Genomic DNA, 23,387 nt, shown 5'->3' with positions numbered 1-23,387 from the left:
TTATTATTATTATTATTATTATTATTATTTAATTCTTCATTCTTTGATTTGTCTCAGTTCGCGGATCAAAAGGCTTGATTTAAAATCTGCTGTTCGCGTTTTTCTCCTTTTCCCTGTTTTTATCTACGGAGCAACTTTTATTTGCGCAAAAACCTAAGACACTTCCGCTCTCTGTCCCGCCCCTCTGGTGGGGAACTGAGCGCTGATTGGATGGGCGCCGTTGAGGCCTCCCGCGCTATAGGTGGGGATGAAAGGCGTGGGCGTGTCCGCGGCGTGGCAGTGGGCGGGGCCTCTGGGCGGCGGAGAGGAGAAGAGAGAGAGTGAGAGAAAGCGGAGAGAAAAGACGGTAAATACCCCACAAACACGCTCACATTTCCTCCGAAACGGGCTTCCTAATCTTATATAAGGCAGCGGATGTGATCTAGACTGGAAAAGCTTTGTTCAACTCGGTAGAAATAAGTTTACGGGCTTTGTGTAGCCGGTTAGCACGCAGGCTAACGGAGTATGTGGCGGAAGCGGAACGAAGCTGAAGTTGGCTTCTTATTGGAATTATCCGTTCCACCTTAAATGGTCAGCAGTTCTATTCTGGCGCATGGGGTGCCACTTGAGCTGCTGCGCGGTTTAAGGTGGAACGGATAATCGCACTAAGAAGCCAGCTTAAGCCTAGTGGAAGCGGGGTTTAGACCGAACTGCAAGGTTTACTCACTTTATTTTTAACAGATTTATTCACTTGAACATCAAATATGAATCACAAAACCCGCAAAATGACTAAACTGTTTTGCCTGTATCGTTCACACGTTACCGCGTTATTAAAGGGGAATTCCACCTATTTTTCTAAATACATGAATAATTAAGTGGTTATGATGTAAACCGAGCGGTTCTGAGTGGTTTGGTGTGAAACGCTCTGTTCTAGATAAACTGACCGAGTCAGAACCGTTCACAGTGGTGGTGATGGGAACCAGGCGTCCCTCTAAAAGCTCCTACAGAAAGTTCCTACATGAACTGGTTCTGAATTCACTGCCTGATGACTGAGACGCTGTTTTATGAGAGTTTAGAGAACTTCAACTCCATTCATGGTGGAGGGAGACATGCAGGGCGCTGTGCGGCAAAATAGTCCACAAAGAAAACTCATTATTCCAGATTTTCCACTGTTTTCCATCATCAGCATTCCATATAAGCTCAGAAGACTCGTGTAGGTTCTCTGGTGGTTCTGGATGGTAAATAAAATGTCTATATCTGTGTTGTAGTCATGGCGACGCCTGGTTCCTATCACCACCACTGTAAAGACGTCTGAACCATTTCACACCAAACCCTCTGAACCTCTGTGATTACACCTCACACACTGACCTATGCAGGAATTACCCTTTACTACCCTTGATTCCAGACGAAATGCTGGATCTGCAGGTGTCTACAAACGGTACTACAGTAGATCTACAACAACATCACAGTGAAGCTTCCTACCACACTCACACCATACATCACCTGAGCTCTTACAGGATCACATACTGTGTTTTAAAGTCAGAGTGAAGTTTGACTTTCAGACTGTGCAACAAGGAGTGCACAGCTGATGAGATCACATATCTCCAGCGCCGATGTCTAGACATCATTTATAATTTAAACATATTTACGAATATACATAAATGTAACAAAGGCAAATGCACATACACATACTAGATAGCATAGACAGACACAGACAAATACACACTATACTGCCAAAAGTATTCGGTCGTCTGGCTTCACACACACATGAACTTGAGTGGCATCCCATTCTTAATCCATAGGGTTTAATATGATGTCGGCTCACCCTTTGCAGCTATAACAGCTTCAGCTCTTCTGGGAAGGCTTTCCACAAGGGTTAGGAGTGGACATTGACTCCGCCTCCATCTTTAATTAATACGAACAAATTCATTTTTCACTCCTAACTCTGTTGTCAGATTAACTGGGGCTCTTTTGTCTCTCACTGTGTGAATTACTGGGACATTGAGCTACTAGTGAGCAACGAGGGCTGAAAGCGGTGCACACAAGCTTTCTTCATATCTCACTATTCTGACACAATAAACAAAACAAAACAAAGCATTTAAACGTTTTTATATGTATTGACTTGTTTCCTCAATCACGAAAAACAAAAATCCACATCTGTACACATTTCCATTGAAATAAATTCCATAAAAGCTGTTGAGGAGAATAAATGCATCATTCAGCCGATTGAGCTGCTTCAGAATAGGTGGCCGTTTTGTCTATAAACCTCTTGCTGGCCATATGCCATAATATCTGTTTTACCTCATTTTTAAGATGATTTTGGTATGTTTAGCTATTGTTTCACTTATTATTTTTCTTTTTGTTTATTTTATTACTGTTCTTTTTATTGTATTTTATTTTTATTTATCTATTTTATTATTGCCAGTTTATTGTCTCACATCTTTTATTTCTGTTTATTTCATTAATTATGTTTTCTATTTATTTTATCTTACTTTATCTGAACTATTACCTATTCAGTCACTATATTGTTGTAATTTTATTTACGTCTATAATTATCTGGTTTTATAGATTCTACTATGGTGACTGACTTTTTAAACTTTTTTTTAACAGTTGATTAGTTTTACTATAATCATGACTTCTCAGTCCCTGGTCTCTGTATTGACTCACCTTTCTGTGGTGATTTTCAGATGGCTGCAATTCGCAAGAAGCTGGTGATCGTCGGGGATGGAGCCTGTGGGAAGACGTGTTTGCTCATCGTGTTCAGTAAAGATCAGTTTCCGGAGGTCTACGTACCTACAGTGTTTGAAAATTATGTTGCAGACATCGAGGTGGACGGCAAACAGGTCAGTTCCCTGACGCCAACGCTTTGGGTTTACATCTGGGTTCCAGTAATTACTATAAATATCCAGTTTTTACTATGAATTAATCAGAATCAACAAGGATTTATTCAGTATCTACTACGAATTACTCAACATGTTGTCGGGAGAAAACCTCGTATCTCTAAAATGGTGACTTTACAGGAGAAGGAAAAAACCTGTACTTTTAATGTAAGTCAATGGAACCAGACATTTTTCTGAGTTATTTTGAGTTGATTCTTTTGGTCCTTTCATCATGAAATTTAAATACAGTGTAAAAAGCAACAGGTATTTTAAAACGGTCAAAAACTGAAAATCAACAAAAATGGAGATACGAGGTTTTATTCCGTCAGCAGCGAAATCCTATAAATTTAGTTTTTACTACATACTTAAAAACTTAAAACCCCACAAACCTAAAAAAGGGGGTTCTGCAAGGGTTCCTTAGTAAAGAAAATGATTCTATGTAGAACCATGAACACTAATGGAGAATGTGCTGTAGATGGTTTAGATGCTTTTTGAAAAAGGTTCTGTGTAGCATCCAAAAGGGTTTTCCTGTTTTCGAAAAGAACCATTTTCTTTCTAAGGAACTCCAGAAGAACCATCTTTTTAAAAATTGTATGTATACAATGAATTATGCGATATCCACTATGAGTTATTTAGTAACTAGTATGAATTATTAGGATCTGCTATTTATTATTCAGTATATATTATAAATACTGTAACTTATTGACTGTTTACTGTTAATTATGCAGTATCTTTTTGTGAATACTTTTTTTCAGTAATTTTTCAGTGTCTACTATGAATTATTTATTACCTACTGTGAATTTTTAAAGCATTTTCTATAAATTATTTAGTTTTTACTATGAATACAACGAATTATGCAATACCTACGAGTTAGTCAGTAACTACCATAAATAATTTAGTAAATTGTATAAACTTTAAGTAACTGCTGTGAATTATTTAGTGTGTATTATGAATACTATTACTTACTTATTAAGTAAAACATTCAGTATCTTATATAAATATAATAAATTATTTAGTGTCTACTATAAATATTTAGAGTACAGCATGAATATTCAATAACCACTCAATTAGTCAGTATGTATTATGAATACTAACTTATAACTTATTCACCAAGTTAATCGTTGAGTATCTACTATAAATACTATGAATATTCAGCATCTTCTGTGACTAATCAGTGTGTACTGTGAATGTTCAGTAACTATTTATTTAGTATCTTATATTTAACATAAATAATTAACTATGAATGAACAACAAATTCTTCAGATTTTTCACTGAATACTATGAACTATTCAGTTACTACTATGAATTGTTCAGCGTCAACTATGAATTATTTAGCATTTTTTGTAAATTATTTAGTTTTTAATATGAATACAATGATTATGCAATATCTATGAGTTAGTCAGTAACTACCATAAAGAATTTAGTAACTAGAATAATTTATTAGTATCTGCTGTGAGTTATTCTGTATGTATTATGAATACTATAGCTTCACTGTTGATTGTTGAGAGTCTACTATAAATACTATGAATATTCAGCATTTACTAGGAAAATGATGTGTGTACTGTGAATATTCAATAACTACTATGAATTATTCAGTGTCTTATGATTAATATTAATTAGTATCTGCTAAAAATAATTCAGTAACTATGAATGAACTATGAATTATTCAGTATGTGCTATAAACAGTTCAGTAACTGAATTATTTCATATATAATTTAAATAACTATGAATGAACTATGAATTATTTACTATCTACTATAAATAATTTAGTAACTACGAATGAACCTTGAATTATTCAGTATCTAATATAAATAAGTATGAATGAACTGTGAATTATTCAGTATCTAATATAAATAATTCAGTAAGTATGAATGAACTATGAATTAATTAGTATCTGTTATAAACAATTCAGTAATTATGAATTAACTATGAATTATTCAGTATCTAATATAATTCAGTAACTATGAATGGACTGAATTATTCAGTATCTACTATAAATAATTCAGTAAGTATGAATGAACTCCGAATTATTTAGTATCTAAAATAAATAATTCAATAACTATGACTGAACTGTGAATTATTCAGTATCTACTATAAATAATTCAGTAACTATGAATGAGCCTTGAATTATTCAGTATCTAATATAAATAAATAAGTATGAATGAACTATGAATTATTCAATATCTACTATAAATAATTCAGTAAGTATGAATGAATTATGAATTACTCAGATTTACTATTATTATAAACTCAGATTTACTAGTATTATGAACTACTGAGTGTCTAGTGTGAGTCATTACGTGAGTTCTGTAGTTATGAGTGGGAACGTGAAGTTGGACCTTCAGAGGGGTCTGGGGGTTAAAGTAATGCAGGACATAAAGAACGTTGTGCTGTTGTGGTTTCAGGTGGAGCTGGCGCTGTGGGACACGGCAGGACAGGAAGATTACGACAGGCTGAGGCCGCTGTCATACCCAGATACTGACGTCATCCTCATGTGCTTCTCCATAGACAGCCCGGACAGCTTGGGTGAGCGCCGGTCACTCTTCAGCCGGGAAATAAGACGATCCGTCGCTGCTGTTAAACTATATGATGGCACGCTCGAGCGTTCTTCAGTAAAGAAAACAGTTCTGTATAGAACCATGAACACTCAAAGGACCCTTCGCATAATTAAATGGTCCTTTGCATCATGAAGGTGTTCTTCAGATAAATGGAGAATGGGCTGTCGATGGTTCTATATAATACCTTTTTTAAAAAATGGTTCTATCTAGCACCCAAAGCTTGACATCATAACAATAGAAGAACCCTTGTTGGTCTTGTGTAGAACCATTTCCACAGCATCTACAGCACATTCTTAAGAACCCTTTCATGATGCAAAGAACCCTTTAATCACAAGTTCTTTAAGTGTTCATGGTTTTATATAGAACCATTTTCTTTACTAAAGAACCCTTGAAGAGTCTTTTTTTTAAGAGTGTATGAATACAATAAATTATGCAATATTCACTGAGTTATTCAGTAACTTCCATAAATGTAGTTAATAGAATGAATTATTAGGATCTGCTATTAATTATTCAGTGTATATTATGAGTACTGTAACATATTCACTGTTTAATGTTAATTATTCAGTGTATATTATGAGTACTGTAACATATTCACTGTTTAATGTTAATTATTCAGTGTATATTATTATTACAGTATCTATTATGGGAAATACGACGAGAAATAAGCAACAATATGTTGTTGCTTTTGTGTTAAATGATATGATAGATTAAATTCTATGCTTTTCTGATGATACGGCACCATTAGCGCATAAAACCGTGGAATATTGTGATTAAAGATGTAATGCCTTATATAGAGTAATGATAAACAGTGTATTGGAAAACTGTATTAATAAGCCTCTTGCTTTATAGTGATCAAAACTGGTCATCTGGGTTCAGCTTAAGGCCAGAGTGGGTGGAGCTTGTGCATTGGACACACCCACATTCAAATGGACAGGCTGAGCTTCTAAATGATAGACTCTCTGTGTTTTGGGGGTTTGTTTGATTAGAGGGCAGCGCGGCAGGAGCTGAAATAGGCATATGTGAAAGTTTGTGGCAGAAATAATTTTTTATTGATTTTCTAAGTGAAAATAAGTGAACACATCCTCCACAGAGAACACCCGTCTGCACAGTGTAGGCATTTGTTAATAGTTCCGTCGCCCTATATTATTGTGTACGTGGCTTGTGACGTTATATCAGATCTGAAGCATCAACCAGACGATATTGAAGAGCAGTTTTTTTCCGATTTTAGCTATTTTTAAATTTTGAACTGCAGCTGTTTGATTGAGCTCCTGTATCTTCTTTGTCTCCACAGAGAATATTCCAGAAAAGTGGACGCCGGAGGTGAAGCACTTCTGCCCGAATGTGCCCATCATCCTGGTGGGGAACAAGAAGGACCTTCGCAATGATGAGCACACGCGACGGGAGCTGGCCAAAATGAAGCAGGTCTGTAGAAGCTACTGGGCTTCTTTTCATGGCTTCACAGTGGGTCCTTAAAAACTCTTAGTTTATCCAAATTTACATTTTACAGATTACAGTTCAAATTTATGTGGTCGTACATTTCTGGATACAGGTTGTTATTTATTTATTTAAGAAAACATGACATCATACACATTGAATAATATGGTGTCACCATGGCAACCTATGTTAAACTAGTGTGGTGGTTGGTTAGTGTAGTGGGTAACACCTCTGCCTTCTACACTGTACTCCTTACACTATACCAATAAGAGTCCTTGGGCAAGACTCCCAACACCGTCTTGGCCTCCCTGTGTAAAATGATCAAATTGTAAGTCGCTCTGGATAAGAGCGTCAGCCAAATGCCATAAATGTAAATGTAAACGTAGTGTTACTTGCTGGTGAGCTAGCACACACGGAGATGGTGATGGGGGTGTGAGTTACTTTAAAGAGTATTCCTGCTTGTATATAGGAATATTATTATATCACCTAATCACAGTCATTGATCACATTTTATCAGTTATTGAAGCTGTCTGCAGTCATTTTTCACAGTCGTTAGATTTCACAGTTATATATACATTATCAGGCAAAACATTATGACCACCTCCCTCCTCCCACTGCCCATATAGCTGCACTCTGTAGTTCTACAGTTACAGACTGTAGTCCATCTGTTTCTCTGATACTCTGTTACCCTGTTCTTCAGTGGTCAGGACCCCCATGGACCCTCACAGAGCAGGTACTGACCACTGAAGAACAGGGTAACAGAGTATCAGAGAAACAGATGGACTACAGTCTGTAACTGTAGAACTACAGAGTGCAGCTATATGGGCAGTGTTACGCCTGATCAGCCTGTGCTGTGTGTTGGACTGAGACGAATAAATGTAAATAAAAAAAGCAGAAAATTCATTCATTGCGAAATCATGAATTTTATGAAAACAGAAAAGCTTCTGCCTTTTTAACGCGCTCTAACATGTTCAGAGTGCAGCGCTGAGTAATGTTTGTTTGATTTTAATATGTAAGCTTTGCTCGACTCTACATGTGATTCACTGGAACTGTAGATGCTTGTATGTTCGACAGCACAACCGGGGTGAGCTACTAAGTAAACATAGAAGCAGGTGGCTAATGAGCCAGTTTGGCCACTTTAGGCTCATACTTAAGGCATCGGTAGTTGCAAGAAAAAGAAATTACGATTAAATTGTTCATTGCAATTATTTAGACGTCAGTTGATCATCATTGACAGCTGCACTGAAACTGGTGATCTTGACAGTCGTAGGTGGAATTAAAATCCGAAGTGTTGGGAATACCTGCACCCTGGTTTTCAGCACTTTGACATTTTTGCAGTGGGGGCAGTTTACATTCTTAGATGCTTCCTGGCAGATTCCAGTGTTTTTACACTGGCTTGCACCTCACATTACCACAAGTGGCCATTCACAAGAGGAGTATGTTTGTGTAGTTTAGTTTCGGTAAGCTGATAAGCCAACTAAGCAATGCAAGCCTAAGTGTAGCGAATTTAAAATTGGTGAATAATTACTGTCTTTGTTTAAGCTTCGGGTTTAGAATAAGAACCGTAGTAGTCATGTGACGGCTCTTAACATGGTGATGAGGATCCCCTCAAGGGGATCTGGTGATGACAGGCTGTGTTGTGTGAAGTCTGTATTGAAACAGTGAGACTCACTCAGTTACGTTAAGCAGGCTAAAGATTCTCCACAAGGTGGAGACATAAGCACCCAAGAATGTTTGGGTGCATCATCAAAAGGGAAGATGATGTTCAGAAGAGGCTGATGGAATTCAGGAAAAACTACGTCAGAGTTCAGTTGACCAGACGATTCTGGTTAAGCGACTCTTGGTATAGCCACAGCTCGCTTTAAACCTCGATGTAGATGATGCCAGGCTTGCCTGATGGATAACCAAAAAAGGTGAGTTGGTCCAGTTTCGTGAAAAGTGGCTAGTTACCTTGGGCCTCACTCTCCAGTATCTTCCTAAGTTTTTTCTTGAATGAGTTCTTGAGAAAGGTCCTAAGAAAAAGTCGGCGTCAGGTTCATGACTGTTCTCACCTTTGTGCTCTTGAGTGTGTGTAGACCCTGTTCTTACGCTCACTGGTTCTAACGTCTAGCACTCGAACCCTTCACTCTGTATCACTACAGTACAGTAATGCTAATTTAATCATTCTACTGGATATGCAGTGTTAAGTGAGTGCCAGGCTAACGGTGGTGCACATTTACTGGAGGAGGCTTTAGTCCAGCATGCTTCACTTTACTTAGAGCGGACTAATACAGCTTATGAGCTCTTATAATGTGTTATGAGCGGTAATTATAATGCATTATGTTAACAATTCATAATGCATAATAAGCATGGCTATAACATGTAATGCTTTTTATACATATTTATAGCCATGTTTATAATGCCTTATGAATGCATTATAACATTATGAATGTGTTTACAGACGCTTACAAATGTGACATTCATAGAAAGTGTTACGGCGTGTTGGTCTGTGGATAATTGCTTCACTCTGTTTCCTGTCTTCATAAACAGGAGCCCGTTAAAGCGGAGGAAGGGCGAGACATGGCCAACCGCATCAACGCCTCCGGGTACCTGGAGTGCTCCGCCAAAACCAAGGACGGTGTGAGGGAAGTGTTCGAGATGGCCACAAGGGCAGCGCTGCAAGCCAAGAAACGTAGCAAGAAGAGTGGCTGCGCTCTACTATAGAGGAAGAGGGGAGTTTTGAGGGAAGGGGGGAGGAGGGAAACCAAACCAGGCCACAGAAAAGAGAGAGAGAAAGACATATGGGAGGGAGGGAGGGCGCGCCCCCTAGTGTTAGCTAGGCATTTAGGGAGGGTCATTTTACAAAAGCAGGCCAAAGGACCTAAAGATTGCGGGGAATCAACAAAAAAAGGGACCTAGATATTTCTTTCCAGCACGACGCGTTGCTGTTTGTCCATTTCCAGATCAGGGTTAGCCTAATAAAGCCTTTGTAGTGGACATAGGTCAGGTCAGGAAAGCGAGTTTGGTAAAGTTCGTCAGGCATAGACAGCGATTTGCTAATTGACACGTCCAGGCTCCGCCCACAAATGTGTTCTTTTGTAGCTAACGGTTGAAATTTACTGGAATTGCGTTCGACTCTAATAAGAAATCGTAACTTTTTTTTTTCTTCAAAATTCGAGGGTTGGGACAATGAAGGTAAAACCACAGAGCAGCACACGGATAAGGATCACTGTACTTCATCAGTTCTGAGTTCTGTGCTGGATCAGCCTCTTTTTAATTGCTTAATAAAACAAAATTTCCAAATATTAAACAGAATTAACAAAAAATAAACACCAACATAAGGAAGTTTTTAAAATATTTGGCCCTAAATTTTTTTCCATTTTTCGGAGTGTCTCGATTATATCGTCAGTACTAAACTCAGAACTGAACCCACACCAGCAGGATCTAAAGAATGCACCTATGTTTACAGCAACCGAGCCTTCATAGGCAGAACAAGGCCAGTATATACACCCCAGACTTTATCTGCAGTGCAAAACTGAGTAGCTGGTACCAAAAGCAGGACGAGTTGACTGCACAGGCACCATTCAGTGGAAAAACGGCTTTTAAATCAAGTGAATATTTTCTATATCAGTAACCTTATTTACATGTGTTGTACTGTAATAGCACCAGTATTTACATTTTAATGAATAACGCTAATCAGTACATTCAGTGTTTTCTACTGCAGGGTACCTGCTCAATCGACCCGACCCTACTTGCTTTTAGTACCAGCTGTAGATATAGCGCCCCCCAGTGTAGCTGCTCGTCACTGCGACCCTGCCGTGACGTGGAGAGATGCATTTTGTTCAGAAGAGGCAGCAAGACAAAAGACTGATAAATGAAAGAGAGGAGGGTAAAGAGAGCGGTGTGAGTGGGTGAAGTGTAGCGCGTGTTAAACGTTCAGTAAAAATGATTTGGATTTTTTCATCATGCCCACGTTTAGTCCAAAGCTTTCTCACGGTCGTCTCCAGACGCCCTCGTCACGCGATCACGTCTAGCCGTTAGGTCGAGTGGGATTGCTTGTCTGACCGTACGACGGTTACACGTTTGTGGGCGGAGCCTCGACAGGACAAGCGCTGAATCTGAAGTAACTTCTGTTCATACGATTATGACGCCCAGATTTATGTACTGTAACGGGGGAGTCGCGTCCGATTCAGGCTCTGCTCGGCTCTGCTCGGCTCTGCTCGGCTCCCAGGGACCCAGTTTTTGTTCTTTGCTGTCAGCTGTACTGCTACTGTCCTGTGTGCGCTCATCTTTTTCTCCCCTCCAGAAGACACACTAACCCCCGTTAGTTAAAGCGATAGTTTGACGAAAAGTGAATATGCTAATTGGTGGAGTATAAGGCTACGAAGATGATCAACTCTGATCAGCTCTCAGCTTCATTATTAGAGCGAGGCGAAGGAGAAAAAGGTGAGATGAGCTGCTTTACCACCGTTTACAGGCTTTAACGTCTGGTCGGCGCTGTTGCCATGGTAACGCTGAGCGATGGGCACGCGCAGTGGAAAGAAATGCACGTGAATTCCGATCTGAGCGTCACACGGCCACGAATCGAATACGTATCAGATAGGACCACATATGGAAGTGGCTCAGGTCGGATTTGAAAAGATCAGATTTGCGTCCACACTGTCCTGAAAACACCAGATCTGAGTCACATCAGGGCAGAAAATCAGATCTGTGACACTGAAATCTGGGAATGTGGACGAAGCCTAAGCTCCATTTGCCTCTGAGCTTCAGGGCGAAACTAAAGAAGCAAATTTGACACCAAACATCTTGGCCTATCAACTGCATTTGAGCGGCAAGTGTTGAAATCCACCCCCCAAACTATCGTTTTAACAGAGCAGACCCCTCTCTAGCCCTGCCCCCCCTCCCTCAGTTTAGTCACTGGTTGAAATCGTTATCAGTCTCATGCGTCTCAGACACAGCGAGCGTTTTTGACCTATTTAAATGTAACTCACGTTTTTGCCTCTTGCCTATAAAGTTCTAAGTGAAACGCGTTTAGCAGTAATGATGCTGCTGCTTTACTTTTGTGGCTATTTTATATGCGCCTTTGTGTCTGTGATTTTTTTAAAGGAACTATCAGGTCAGTCAGCGCTATCGAAGCTCAAAGCCGATCAAACTAAAGGCCGCAGTCTCGCGGGCCGTCAGTTACGGTTTCTTTTTGGTTCCTCTGGTTTGCCAGGTTTTTATAGCTGATGTTGAGAAATGGATTCCTTTATTTCTTCAGAAAGAAAAGAAAAAGAAAAAAAAAAAACCCAAACAAACCCAGAAGCTCCCTCCGCTGGGTTTTCCTTTACTGTACTATGTGCTTCAGCTGTTTGCAGCACGCTGTACGCTTTAGCAGTTTTGTGGCGTTCTACTGGCTCGTTCTGTTTCGTTTTCATTTATATTTTAAATATACGATGTTAAATTAGAACTTATGTCTTAAACGGAAGAAAAAAGTCCAAAGTAGTGGATATTTGGAGAAACGGTTTTATTGCCATGTTATAAAATGCAAGTAATTTCTTAAGAGATTCTGCATTTGATTGTAAGAAAAGAAAAAAACCTTTGATGCATCAATAATGTTTTGTATACCGACGCATCTTTGGAGTTTTAAAGTACGAGAGAAAATAAAAAATCTTCTAGAGTAAGTCTTCGTGATGTTTTTTTTCAGGACTCGGATGTAAACGTGGGGAAACAATGTGTGTCACACTGTGCAGATGTAGCTGGAGTGTTTACAGTGATCTGTGCAGGCTGGCAACAAACTCCTGATAATATGGCTCTGAAAGGAAAAGACAGAAAACAAAACAGTCAACCTAAAGCCTTAAACTGCAGGCTTAATATTCCGTCAGCAATCTTGACAATGTAACTACTATGATTACTACTATTATAACTACTAATTATTCAATATCTAGTATAATTTATTTCCGTTTGAATTGTTCCGTAACTAATATTAATTATTAGATATCAACTATGAATTGTTCAGTAATTACTATTAATTATTTAATATGACTTGTTCAGTTACTACTATGAATTATTATTCAGCTATGAAGTGTTCAATATCTACTACAAATGATCAATATCTAGTATAATTTTTCCAGTATGAGTTGTTCAGTAATTATTTAATATGAACTTTTTAGTAACTACTACTAATTATTAGATATCAGCTATGAATTGTTCAGTTAGTGGGGGGGGGGGGGGGGGTGCTGGAGCCTATCCCAGTGGTCATCGGGCGGAAGGCAGGATACACCCTGGACAGGTCGCCAGTCCATCGCAGGGCAGACAGACAGACACAGACAGTCACACCCAGGGGCAATTTAGCATCTCCAATCGGCCTGACTGCATGTCTTTGGACTGTGGGAGGAAACCGGAGAACCCGGAGGAACCCACGCAGACACGGGGAGAACATGCAAACTCCACACAGAGAGGACCCGGTCACCCGGCCGGGGAATCGAACCCAGGCCCTCCTCGCTGTGAGGCGACAGCGCTACCCAGTATGAATTGTTCAGTAATTACTATTAATTATTCAGAATGAACTATTCAGTACTTACTATAAATTAATTCAGTTGTAACTATTCAGTACCTACTACAAATGGTTCAATATGTACGTTGACGTTCAGTATCATTATTTACTCTCATGAACTCTGCAGGACAAGCCGTCTACAAGGGTTGACGACCCTGAGTAAAAGTGGGAAGTGGGAGTAAGTACGACTGTGTGTGCAGTACACACCTGAGTCAGGCTCTATGACGGAGTGTCTGATGAGGAAGTCCAGCACCACCATGGCACAGTTGGGCTTAAACTCCTCACTCGCAAGCAGCTCCTTCACCTCAACGGACAAATACACACATTTATTTCACTCAAACACACTACAGAAGAAATTATACCTTCTCATTAGAATAGATACACTGCAAAACATGGTCTCGCCAAGTGAAATGATCTTAAATAGATCTTAAATCTAGTCAGTATACACTATGTTTCCAAAAGTATTCACTCCCCCATCCAAATCATTGAATTCAGGTGTTCCAGTCACTTCCATGGCCACAGGTGTATAAAGCCGAGCCCCTAGGCCTGCAGACTGCTTCTACAGACATTAGTGAAAGAATGGGTCTTACGTCACCAAGCGCAATGCAAAGCGTGGAATGCAGTGGTGTAAAGCGCCGCCACTGGACTCTAGAGCAGTGGAGACGTGTTCTCTGGAGTGACCAATCACGCTTCTCTGTCTGGCAATCCAATGGATGAGTCTGGGTTTGGCGGTTGCCAGGAGACGGTACTTGTCTGACTGCATTGTGCCGAGTGTAATGTTTGGTGGAGGGGGGATCATGGTGTAAGGCTGTTTTTCAGGAGTTGGGTTCGGCCCCTTAGTTCCAGTGAAAGGAACTCTTAAAGCTTCAGCACCAAGAGATTTTGGACAATTTCACACTCCCAACTTTGTGGGAACAGTTTGGGGACTTCCTGTTACAACATGACTGCGCACCAGTGCACAAAGCAGGTCCATAAAGACACGGATGAGCCAGTTTGGTGTGGAAGAACTTGACTGGCCTGCACAGAGTCCTGACCTCAACCCCATAGAACACCTTTGGAATGAATTAGAGTGGAGACTGTGAGCCAGGCCTTCTCGTCCAACATCAGTGTCTGACCTCACAAATGCGCTTCTGGAAGAACGGTCAGAAATTCCCATAAACACTCCTAACCCTTGTGGAAAGCCTTCCCAGAAGAGCTGAAGCTTTGGAAATATAGTGGATCTAACATTTCCCATTTTTAGTGGTTGTGCACTTATGATAAGATGATGTAGCTTATTTACAGAAATGTTTTAGCAAGCAAAGTTTATTTATATAGCACTTTTTACAGCAGCTTTACAGAAAGAAAAGAAAATCTGGGTCTGAGCCCCAGTGGCAAGGAAAATCTCCCTAGGAGCAGGAGGACGAAACCTTGAGAGGAACCAAGACTCAGAAGGGGAACCCATCCTCCTCTGGTCGACACCGGACAGCAAACCGTGTTAGTATAAAGTATTATGGTATTATAGTACAAAGCGGGAAAAACAGGTGGGCACTGGTTAATTAGATTAGTTATGATGCAGCAGCAGCATCTGAGGGTGAGGACTGCACAGCCCTGTAAAGCATGAAGCTCAGTGGTGGTCAAGCTGGTCCAGAAGGCTGGTGAGCAGCGGCACCTGATCAAGGCAGAAGAAGCAGCAGCATCAGACGCACAGGATGGGCAGCTGATCAACTCGGCAGAGAAAGGAAAGAGAAACACAGAGTCAGTTCTGTAAAGAGTGACTGACCACAGATTACAGTAAAACAGAGCAGCAGAGACTCCAGCAGGTCCAGACCTGACAGGGAGACTAATCACCAAAGGCTCCACTGTACAAGTAAGTTTTTAGCCTAGACTTAAAGACTGAGGCTGAGTCTGAGTCCCGAACATTAACAGGAAGATTATTCCAGAGCTGGGGGGCTCTGTATGAGAAGCTCTCCCCCCTGATGGAGCTTTATTAGTTCTAGGTACCAGTAGTGAGCAGCACCTTGTGATCTAAGTAGGCGTGATGGTTCATAGTGGGAGAGAAGGTCACTCAGGTACTGAGGGACGAGCCCGTTTAGAGCTTTATAGGTCAGTAATAGGATTTTATAATCAGTGTGAAGTTTAACTGGTAACCAGTGCAGGGCTGATAAAACTGGGCTGATATGGTTGAACTTTCTGGTTCTTGTGAGACTCTGGCTGCAGCGTTCTGGACCAGCTGAAGCTTGTTGAGGCTTTTGCTGGGACATCCAGACAGCAGGACGTTACAGTGTCCAGCCTTGAGGCAATAAATGCATGAACTAGCTTTTCTGTGTCCTGTAGAGATACTGAATTTCTTAATGTAGTGATATTGTGGAGATGCAGGACGGCTGTTCTAGTGATATTAGTTATATGTGCGTTGAAGGACAGATCAGCGTCCATCACAACACCAAGACTTTTAACAGATGTGCTTGATGCAGCTGAGATGTTAAGTTTAAGTTAGACAGTTTGTTTCTAGCTGCTTTTGGACCAAGAAGGAGGACCTCTGTGTTATCAGAGTTAAGTAGGAGAAAGTTACTCAACGTCCAGTCTTTAATGTCTTTTATACAGTCCTCAATCTCGCCAACTTTCATTTTACTTGTTTTTGGTCATTTTATTAAGTAAAATTGTCTCACTATGCTAGCAGATCATTTTTCTTAAAACAAGCACAATTTTCTTCCAGTGTAGAGAGAATTTTACTTATTAATTAAAACAAGTAAAATGTTTAAGGTAGTTGATCTAAAAGTAAGCTTAGATCCATCTCAGCAGGAGAGATATTAGATTTCTTGACGATAATTTAAGATAATTCTACTTGATAAGACACCATGTTCTGCAGTGTACAGGCGTTTTACCTTTATTACAGGGTAGTATACCTTCTTTATGGGGTTCTGTAGGGTAGTAGTATAAATTTAACTTTATCCAGATCAGTGGTTCTGAAAGAGAGAGGCTCCAGATTTTTGATTACCTTCTTTATAGGGTAGTAGTAAAAGTCCTGCACTTCTCCATCTCCAATCTCAGGCCTGAAGTTGCTGGGCAGCTCCAGATCAAACACAAACTGGCACTCAGGGAAAACTCCATCTTCATCTTCATACGTGTAGCTGCAGACGGAGGAGAGAGTCAGCTGGACAGAATCAAACTCATAATAGATGCTTTTAAAAAGAAATTTGTTTATTCCAAAAATGTCCACAGATGTTTTCACAATCGGAGAGAATCACGGTTATTTTGAATTAGGTTAAGAAGGAAAACTTCCCTGTAAAGGTCAACGCTTCTACGCCGCTTATCCTTCTGGGTCACGGAGAAAGACGGAGAGTCAATGGGTGGAAGGCAGGAAACACCCTGGACAGGTCACCAGCCCATCGCAGGGTAGACAGACAGACATACATGCGCACACACACCTGGGGGCAATTTAGCCTGTCCAGTCAGCCTGACTGCATGTCTTTGGACTGTGCAGGTTGACCACAAAGTGGTCGTCCACGTAAAATGACAGAGCGGGGTCAGCGGATGCTGAGGGGCATAGTGCGCAGACGTCACCAACTTTCTGCAGAGTCAATCACTACAGACCTCCAAACTTCATGTGGCCTTCAGATCAGCTCAAGAACAGCGTAGAGAGCTTCATGGAATGGGTTTCCATGGCCGAGGAGCTGCATCCAAGCCTTTACATCACCACGCGCAATGCAAAGCGTGGAATGCAGTGGTGTAAAGTGCCGCCACTGGACTCTAGAGCAGAGAACGATTTGGGGACCAACATGACTGCGCACCAGTGCACAAAGCAGGTCCATAAAGACATGGATGAGCCAGTTTGGTGTGGAAGAACTTGACTGGCCTGCTCAGAGTCCTGACCTCAACCCCATAGAACACCTTTGGGATGAATTAGAGCGGAGACTGTGAGCCAGACCTTCTCGTCCAACATCAGTGTCTGACCTCACAAATGGAAGAATGGTCTTCTGGAAGAACGGTCAAAAATTCCCATAAACACATTCCTAAACCTTCTGGAAAGCCTTCCCAGAAGAGCTGAAGCTGTTACAGCTGTATAGGGTGAGCCGACATCATATTAAATACCATGGATTAAGAACGGGATGTCACTCAAGTTCATATGCGTGTGAAGCCAGCTGAGCGAATACTTTTGGAAATATAGTGTAAACGGAACCCATAGATGACTAACGTTTTCTGCAAGGTAGTATTAGATTTGCTCATAGTAGAAGAAGAGTAGGACGTTAAAAATACGTACTGAAGCTCTTTCGGTTTAAACACCTGAATGGTTTGAGTGCCGACATCACAACTAGGGGAGAAGGTGGGCGTGGACTTTATTCCCAAGTTAGATCTTAGTGTTTTCAAAGCGAAATGGCTAATTATAAAACAGTAATTTAGATGGGTGTTACTGTAAACGGTCAAATGTTTCATATAAAACGTTTTAAATGTGTCCTTAAACATTCTGATGGGCAGGTTTGTGTGGATTTACCCTCTTGATGCTGTAGAAGGGATTTAGAGTGATGTACCTGATGGTTCCTACAGGTGTTGCCTTCTCTGCCACTGATGCAGGGATACACGCCTCCTCCTCACACTCTTTCACCAGAGTGTGTTTAACAGTGCAGCCCGCCGCCAACCCCCCTGCTGCCTGCACACACATCAGCGTCACCTCAGTAACCCTCTTAACCTCAGTCATCGTCAGAAAATCCACAAAATCAATCAGTGATACTTTCAGTTATCAATACAGTGCTGGTTACTTTGCAGAGACATCTAGAAAACTCTAGAAAAGTCAGAGACCCCCTTCAATTATTTAATTTCCAGTCAAAATTTATTATAGATATAAAATAATCCACTTGCATAAGCAAAGAGAACAAAGGAACCTGGAGCTCAAAATCTGATTACAGAGAAAATGTGACTCCTAACAGCCACCTGGAAGGGCTGGTAGACACCAAAACTGCCCCCATCAGATAAACAGCACTTAAAATGTTGCACTGATTTTTCTACATTTCCCCATAATTCAGTGTGTGAGATGTAAACAGAGCGGTTCAGAGGGTTTGGTGTGAAAGGGTTCAGACGTCTTTACAGTGGTGCTGATAGGAACCAGGCGTCGCCATGACTACAACACAGATATAGAGATTTTATTTACCATCCAGAACCACCAGAGAACCTCCACGAGTCTTCACTTCCAGACCTCAGCTCCACTGAATGGGTTTGATTAGTTCAGAAAATCATCAACCAGCTTGTAAGACTGAATTTTGGAGGCGTGTCTGCAGATTTCTTAAATGGGTGGTCTAAACAGGGGGTCTCTGACTTTTGCACAGTAGTGGATAAACGTGTGAATATATAAATGTGGATTTGTATACATTTACCAGGTTGTCCAGCTTTCCAGGGTAAGTTTGTTTAGTGTTTGATCTTCTCGCCAGCCACATGCTCAGATTACCGTTTCCATCCCGACTGAAACCGCTAACGTGGACGCCGTAGCGCTTCACGCCAAACAGGCCTGAAACCGACAGTTCAAATCAAATGCACACTGTTTTTCCTCCTCACTGTAAATACACTTTTGACTGAATGAATACATTTGGGGTACATCAGAACTGGGTTCTCCAGTATCTTCCTAAGTTTGGTCTTAAACGTGTTCTTGATGAAGGTCCTGAGAAAAAGTCTCCGCCAGGTTCATGTCGTGTTCTTAAAGCGCAGAACTGTTCTCACCTCCGAGTTCCTGAGTGTGTAGATTCTGTTCTTACCTAAGAACAAACCCCACGTAAGAGAACACTGGTGAACATCAGAATCGTCTTAAGAACGGCTGGTGAATGAGACCACCTCCTTGTTTCTGTGCTCACTGTCCACTTTATCAGCTCCACTTACTGTATAGCTGCACACTGTAGTTCTACAGTTACAGACTGTAGTCCATCTGTTCCTCTGATACTCTGTTACCCTGTTCTTCAGTGGTCAGGACCCCCATGGACCCTCACAGAGCAGGTACTATTTGGGTGGTGGGTCATTCTCAGCACTGCAGTAACACACGGTGGTGTCTGAGTGGATCAGACAGCAGTGCTGCTGGAGTTTTTAACCACCTCAGTGTCTCTGATGAACTAAGAATAGTCCACCAACCAAAAGTATTCAGCCGACAGCGTCCCGTGACCATTGATGAAGGACTAGAGGATGACCACCACAAACTGTGCAGCAGCAGATGAGCTGTCGTCTCTAACTTTACATCTACAAGGTGGACCGACGAGGTAGGAGTGTCTAATAGAGTGGACAGTGAGTGGACACAGTGTTTAAAACCCCAGCAGCACTGCTGTCTGATCATAATGTTATGCCTGATTGGTGTATGTATCACTGGGGTTGGAAGAAAACCTTGAAAATGGGAACTTTACAGGAGAAGGAAAAAACACACTTAACTTTTAATGTAAGTCAATGGAACCAGACATTTTTCTAAGTCATCTTGATCCGTTTCTTTTAGTCCATTCATCGTGAAATGTACACACGATGTTAAGGGCAACAGGTGATTTCAAATGATGTCTAAAACTGAAAAATGGAAAAAAAAATGAAGACAAGGTTTTCTTCCGACAACATAGATGTTAGGAGCTACTGACTTATCTAAAATATTAACACTCTGAATCTTTTGTTTTACTTTAAATCAACTGGTTTCATGTTAATAATCTCCCTTAACAGGTTCAGTCACTGGCAGGTTCATTGTGGCTTTATGTCAGTGATGTTCGCAGCACTTCAGCCTTAAAATGTAACATTTCGTTCACTTTTCCTTTTGCATTATTTACACAGATTGTAGGTTTTTCATTCATTCCTGATGGTGTAATAACGATGACAGGCTGTAAACTATGACGATGTAAAGGTTCTTTAGTGGTTCTGTTTAGAACCATGAGTTCTACAGAGAACCATTTAAATGGTTCCTTGCATGGTGAAATGGTTGTTCTGATTGATTTAGAATGTGCTGTATATGGTTCTATATAGCACCAAACTAGGGTTCTTCTATTGTTATGATGTCAAGAAGGACCCTTTTTTGGATGCTGTATAGAACCATATACAACACATTCCTCATCAACCTGAAGAACCATTTCACCACGCAGATTAAAGCATTAAAATGGTTCTGCATATTCTTAATAGACCCATTCTTTTTACTAAAGAACCCTGAAGAACCATCTGTTTTGAGAGCGTAGCTGGTGAGCGATGGTGTGACGAGCTCTTACTGGTCGCGGCTCTCTCCATGTGCATCAGCGGAGCGTCGCAGTACCTCGGCATCACCGCGTACCTCTGCAGCAGAGAGAGGAGCAGATTCAGCACAGAGATCTTTAGAATCAGGGCTGGTTCTGAGGGGGTGGAGTCGTAAAAAACGGACATGAATCATGCCCCCCCTGTAAAACTAGCCCCCTAAACCTTTCCCATCCTTGTTGGAATACCGTAACATCACAAAATGGTAAGATCCCAGCCTCCACCACCCGGAACCAGCAGAGGGGGGTGGCAGCAAGGTCCCATAAGTTCAGGGAACTCCAATTCCCAGAAGCCCTCAGGCTGATTAGGCCCAACCTGGCTACCTGTGGACTCCTCTACTTAAGGCTGTGGCACACAGCAGCCCTTTGTCACACCTTTGCAGAGGGGTGACCGGTACGGTACGCAGCCCCGGTGGTATTTAAAGAAAAATAAATAAATAAATAACTTTAAAAAAACCACTTAAAAGCCTAAACAAGAAACGACTGCTAGATTCCAGACACAAGCTTCACCTCATTCCTCCAGCCTTTCAGACAGGCGAAGGCTCCTCCATCCCTCAGCTCCTGCAGGACAGCCTCCACAGCAGCTGACCTCCTCTCCAAAGAGTCCAGCCCTGGGCAGAGAGCCACAGCGCCCCCATGTGGAGGGCTGAAGACTTCAGGAAACCTGCAGAGGACGGACACCACATTCGGGGGAACCCAGCCCACCTGCTGCCCCCCAACCTCAAACCGCAGGCACTTTTCCAAACTGGAGCCTGGAAGAAACCACAGCAGAGAGGTCACACATACCTGCTAAAAGATGGTTCTTCAAGGGTTCTTTAGTTAAGGCAATGGTTCTATTTAGAACTATGAGCTCTATACAGAACCACTTGCATACCTAAACCGAAATGGTTCCTCAGATTGATGGAAAATGTGTTGTATGTGGTTCTTTATTGCACCAGAAAGGGTTCTTCTACAGTAACAATCTTGACCTCCACACAGAAGAACCATTTCTGGTGCTATATAGAACCACACACACAACACGTTCTCCGCAATCAATCTGAAGATCAATTTCACCACAACATGGCTCCGTGGAACACCGAAAAGGGTTCTTCTCTTGTTGACATCGTCACAATAACAGAACCCTATTTAGTGCTTTTCAAAAAGGTTCTAGACAATAGAACCACACGCCTTCTGCATCAATCTGAGGACCCGTTTCACCACATTCAAAAGGTTCCACACAAACCCCATGGTCCGAAACAGAACCACTGCTTTAACTAAAGAACCCCTGAAGAACCACGATCTTGAAGCGTGTACTCGGCCTCACCTGGAGGAGCAGCGGCATTAAAACTCCTGCACACCTGGTGAATGGAAGCTGTTCATCCGGCGCAGAAGCTGCAGCACCTTTTCAGACCACAGACTCATCTGGACAGCGAGCTTTTCTCCTCATCAGCGCAGAAACGCAGCAGGTTTATACGGAAATGCTCTTTATTTACAAGCCCTGAAACCCAGTCCTGCTACTCGGGGCAGCCGCCATGCTTCACGTCTGCGCTCGCTGATTGGTCCAAAATCAGCGGCAGTTCACCGGCGTCGCCATCAGGTGGCGACACTAGGCAGCAAACTCTTCCACTCACTATTCACTTTGACTGGGTTCTGTTACAGAACTTCTGTGTCAAAATGATACTCAAGATCAAAGCAGTTCGAGTTGATACTCAACTACATTCACAAGCAAGTACTTTTGTACTTTTACTCAGTATCTAAATACCAATTACTGAGTACAAATTAAGCCACCCATTAAAATGACAGGGTGCAGTGCAGGGTTCAATAAACATGAGAAAACTACTACTATTACTAACTATAATAATAATGATAATAATAATAATAATAATAATAATAATAATAATAATAATAATGGGGTCATTCTACCTTTGTAGTGGCAGGGAAATGAGCTCAAAGTAAATCCCTGAAAGTTAATGGGTGTGTTCTTTGTTTCTTTTTCTAAATTAGCCAACCAAACGATGAATCTACTCTTCCACGTTTTATGTTCGTGATGTTTAGCCTGTCACAGCAGTGGCTTCACAGATAGATGCTATGGTGTCCCTGCTGGTTGCTAAGATGTTGCTAGGGCATTGCTATGGTGTCCTAGGTGGTCGCTGAGATGTTGCTAGACCTTTACTATGGTGTCCCAGGCGGCCGCTAAGATGTTTCTAGGGCATTGCTGTGGTGTCCCACAGCATTGCTAAGGTTTTTCAAAGGCTTTGTTATGGTGTCCCAGGTGGTTGTTAAGGTGTTTCTAGGGCAATGCTATGTTGCATCAGGTGGTTGCTAGACAGGGCAAGTCAAAGGTGTTGCTACAGCATTGCTATGGTATCCTAGGTGGTTGCAAAGGTGTCCCAGGTGGTTGCTGAGATGTTTCTAGGCCTTTGCTGTGGAGTCCTAGGTGGTTGCTAAAATGTTTCTAGGGCATTGCTGTGGTGTCCCAGAGGGTTGCTAAGGTATTTCTAGGGTAATGTTATGGTGTCCCAGGTGGTTGCTGAGATGTTACTAGACTTTTGCCATGGAATACCAGGTGGTTGCTGGCCAAGGCGAGGCATAGTTGTTGCTAAGGCGTTGCTACGGTGTCCCACGTGGTTGCTAAGGTGTTCCTAGGGCATTTCAAAGCCAACAGCTGCTGGCATTACTTACTAATGTGTAAGTTCTATAGTTACAAGGATGAGGACCTGCATATAGACCAGTCATGCGGGTCTACCAGACCCAGATTAAGCCTAAGCCTGGTCAAAAAAATGTAGGTTTTATTGGTGAAACACCACTGACGTTGCAGTTTAGTCCAAAATGCTTAATG

The 23,387-nt window shown here is 41.5% G+C and overlaps 2 protein-coding genes across 3 annotated transcripts; one reads left to right on the top strand and one right to left on the bottom strand.

Annotated features, from left to right (window-relative positions):
* The first annotated feature begins 225 nt into the window (after nt 1-225).
* On the top strand, nt 226-12,492 carry rhoaa (ras homolog gene family, member Aa). Its single transcript, XM_017683297.2, has 5 exons — nt 226-346; nt 2,667-2,822; nt 5,264-5,384; nt 6,708-6,838; nt 9,380-12,492. The coding sequence occupies exons 1-5, from the start codon at nt 248-250 to the stop codon at nt 9,551-9,553; spliced, it is 681 nt and encodes a 226-aa protein (XP_017538786.2). The 5' UTR covers nt 226-247; the 3' UTR covers nt 9,554-12,492.
* On the bottom strand, nt 12,317-22,094 carry tpk2 (thiamin pyrophosphokinase 2). Of its 2 annotated transcripts, none has more exons than XM_017683295.2 (8): nt 21,907-22,094; nt 21,080-21,321; nt 20,549-20,612; nt 18,710-18,840; nt 17,870-17,988; nt 16,339-16,471; nt 13,572-13,668; nt 12,317-12,623 (listed from the first exon to the last, which is right to left on the bottom strand). In XM_017683295.2, the coding sequence occupies exons 1-8, from the start codon at nt 21,968-21,970 to the stop codon at nt 12,577-12,579; spliced, it is 897 nt and encodes a 298-aa protein (XP_017538784.2). In that variant the 5' UTR covers nt 21,971-22,094; the 3' UTR covers nt 12,317-12,576. The 2 variants fall into 2 exon arrangements, with proteins under 2 accessions (XP_017538784.2, XP_017538785.2); XM_017683296.2 differs by having other exon boundaries at nt 13,572-13,662.
* Nucleotides 22,095-23,387: the final 1,293 nt, after the last annotated feature.

This window comes from Pygocentrus nattereri, chromosome 28 (genome assembly GCF_015220715.1).
Source record: "Pygocentrus nattereri isolate fPygNat1 chromosome 28, fPygNat1.pri, whole genome shotgun sequence".
NCBI classification, from domain to species: domain Eukaryota; kingdom Metazoa; phylum Chordata; class Actinopteri; order Characiformes; family Serrasalmidae; genus Pygocentrus; species Pygocentrus nattereri.
Note: the sequence above shows the minus strand (reverse complement) of the source record. Positions and strands in the feature narration are given on the sequence as shown.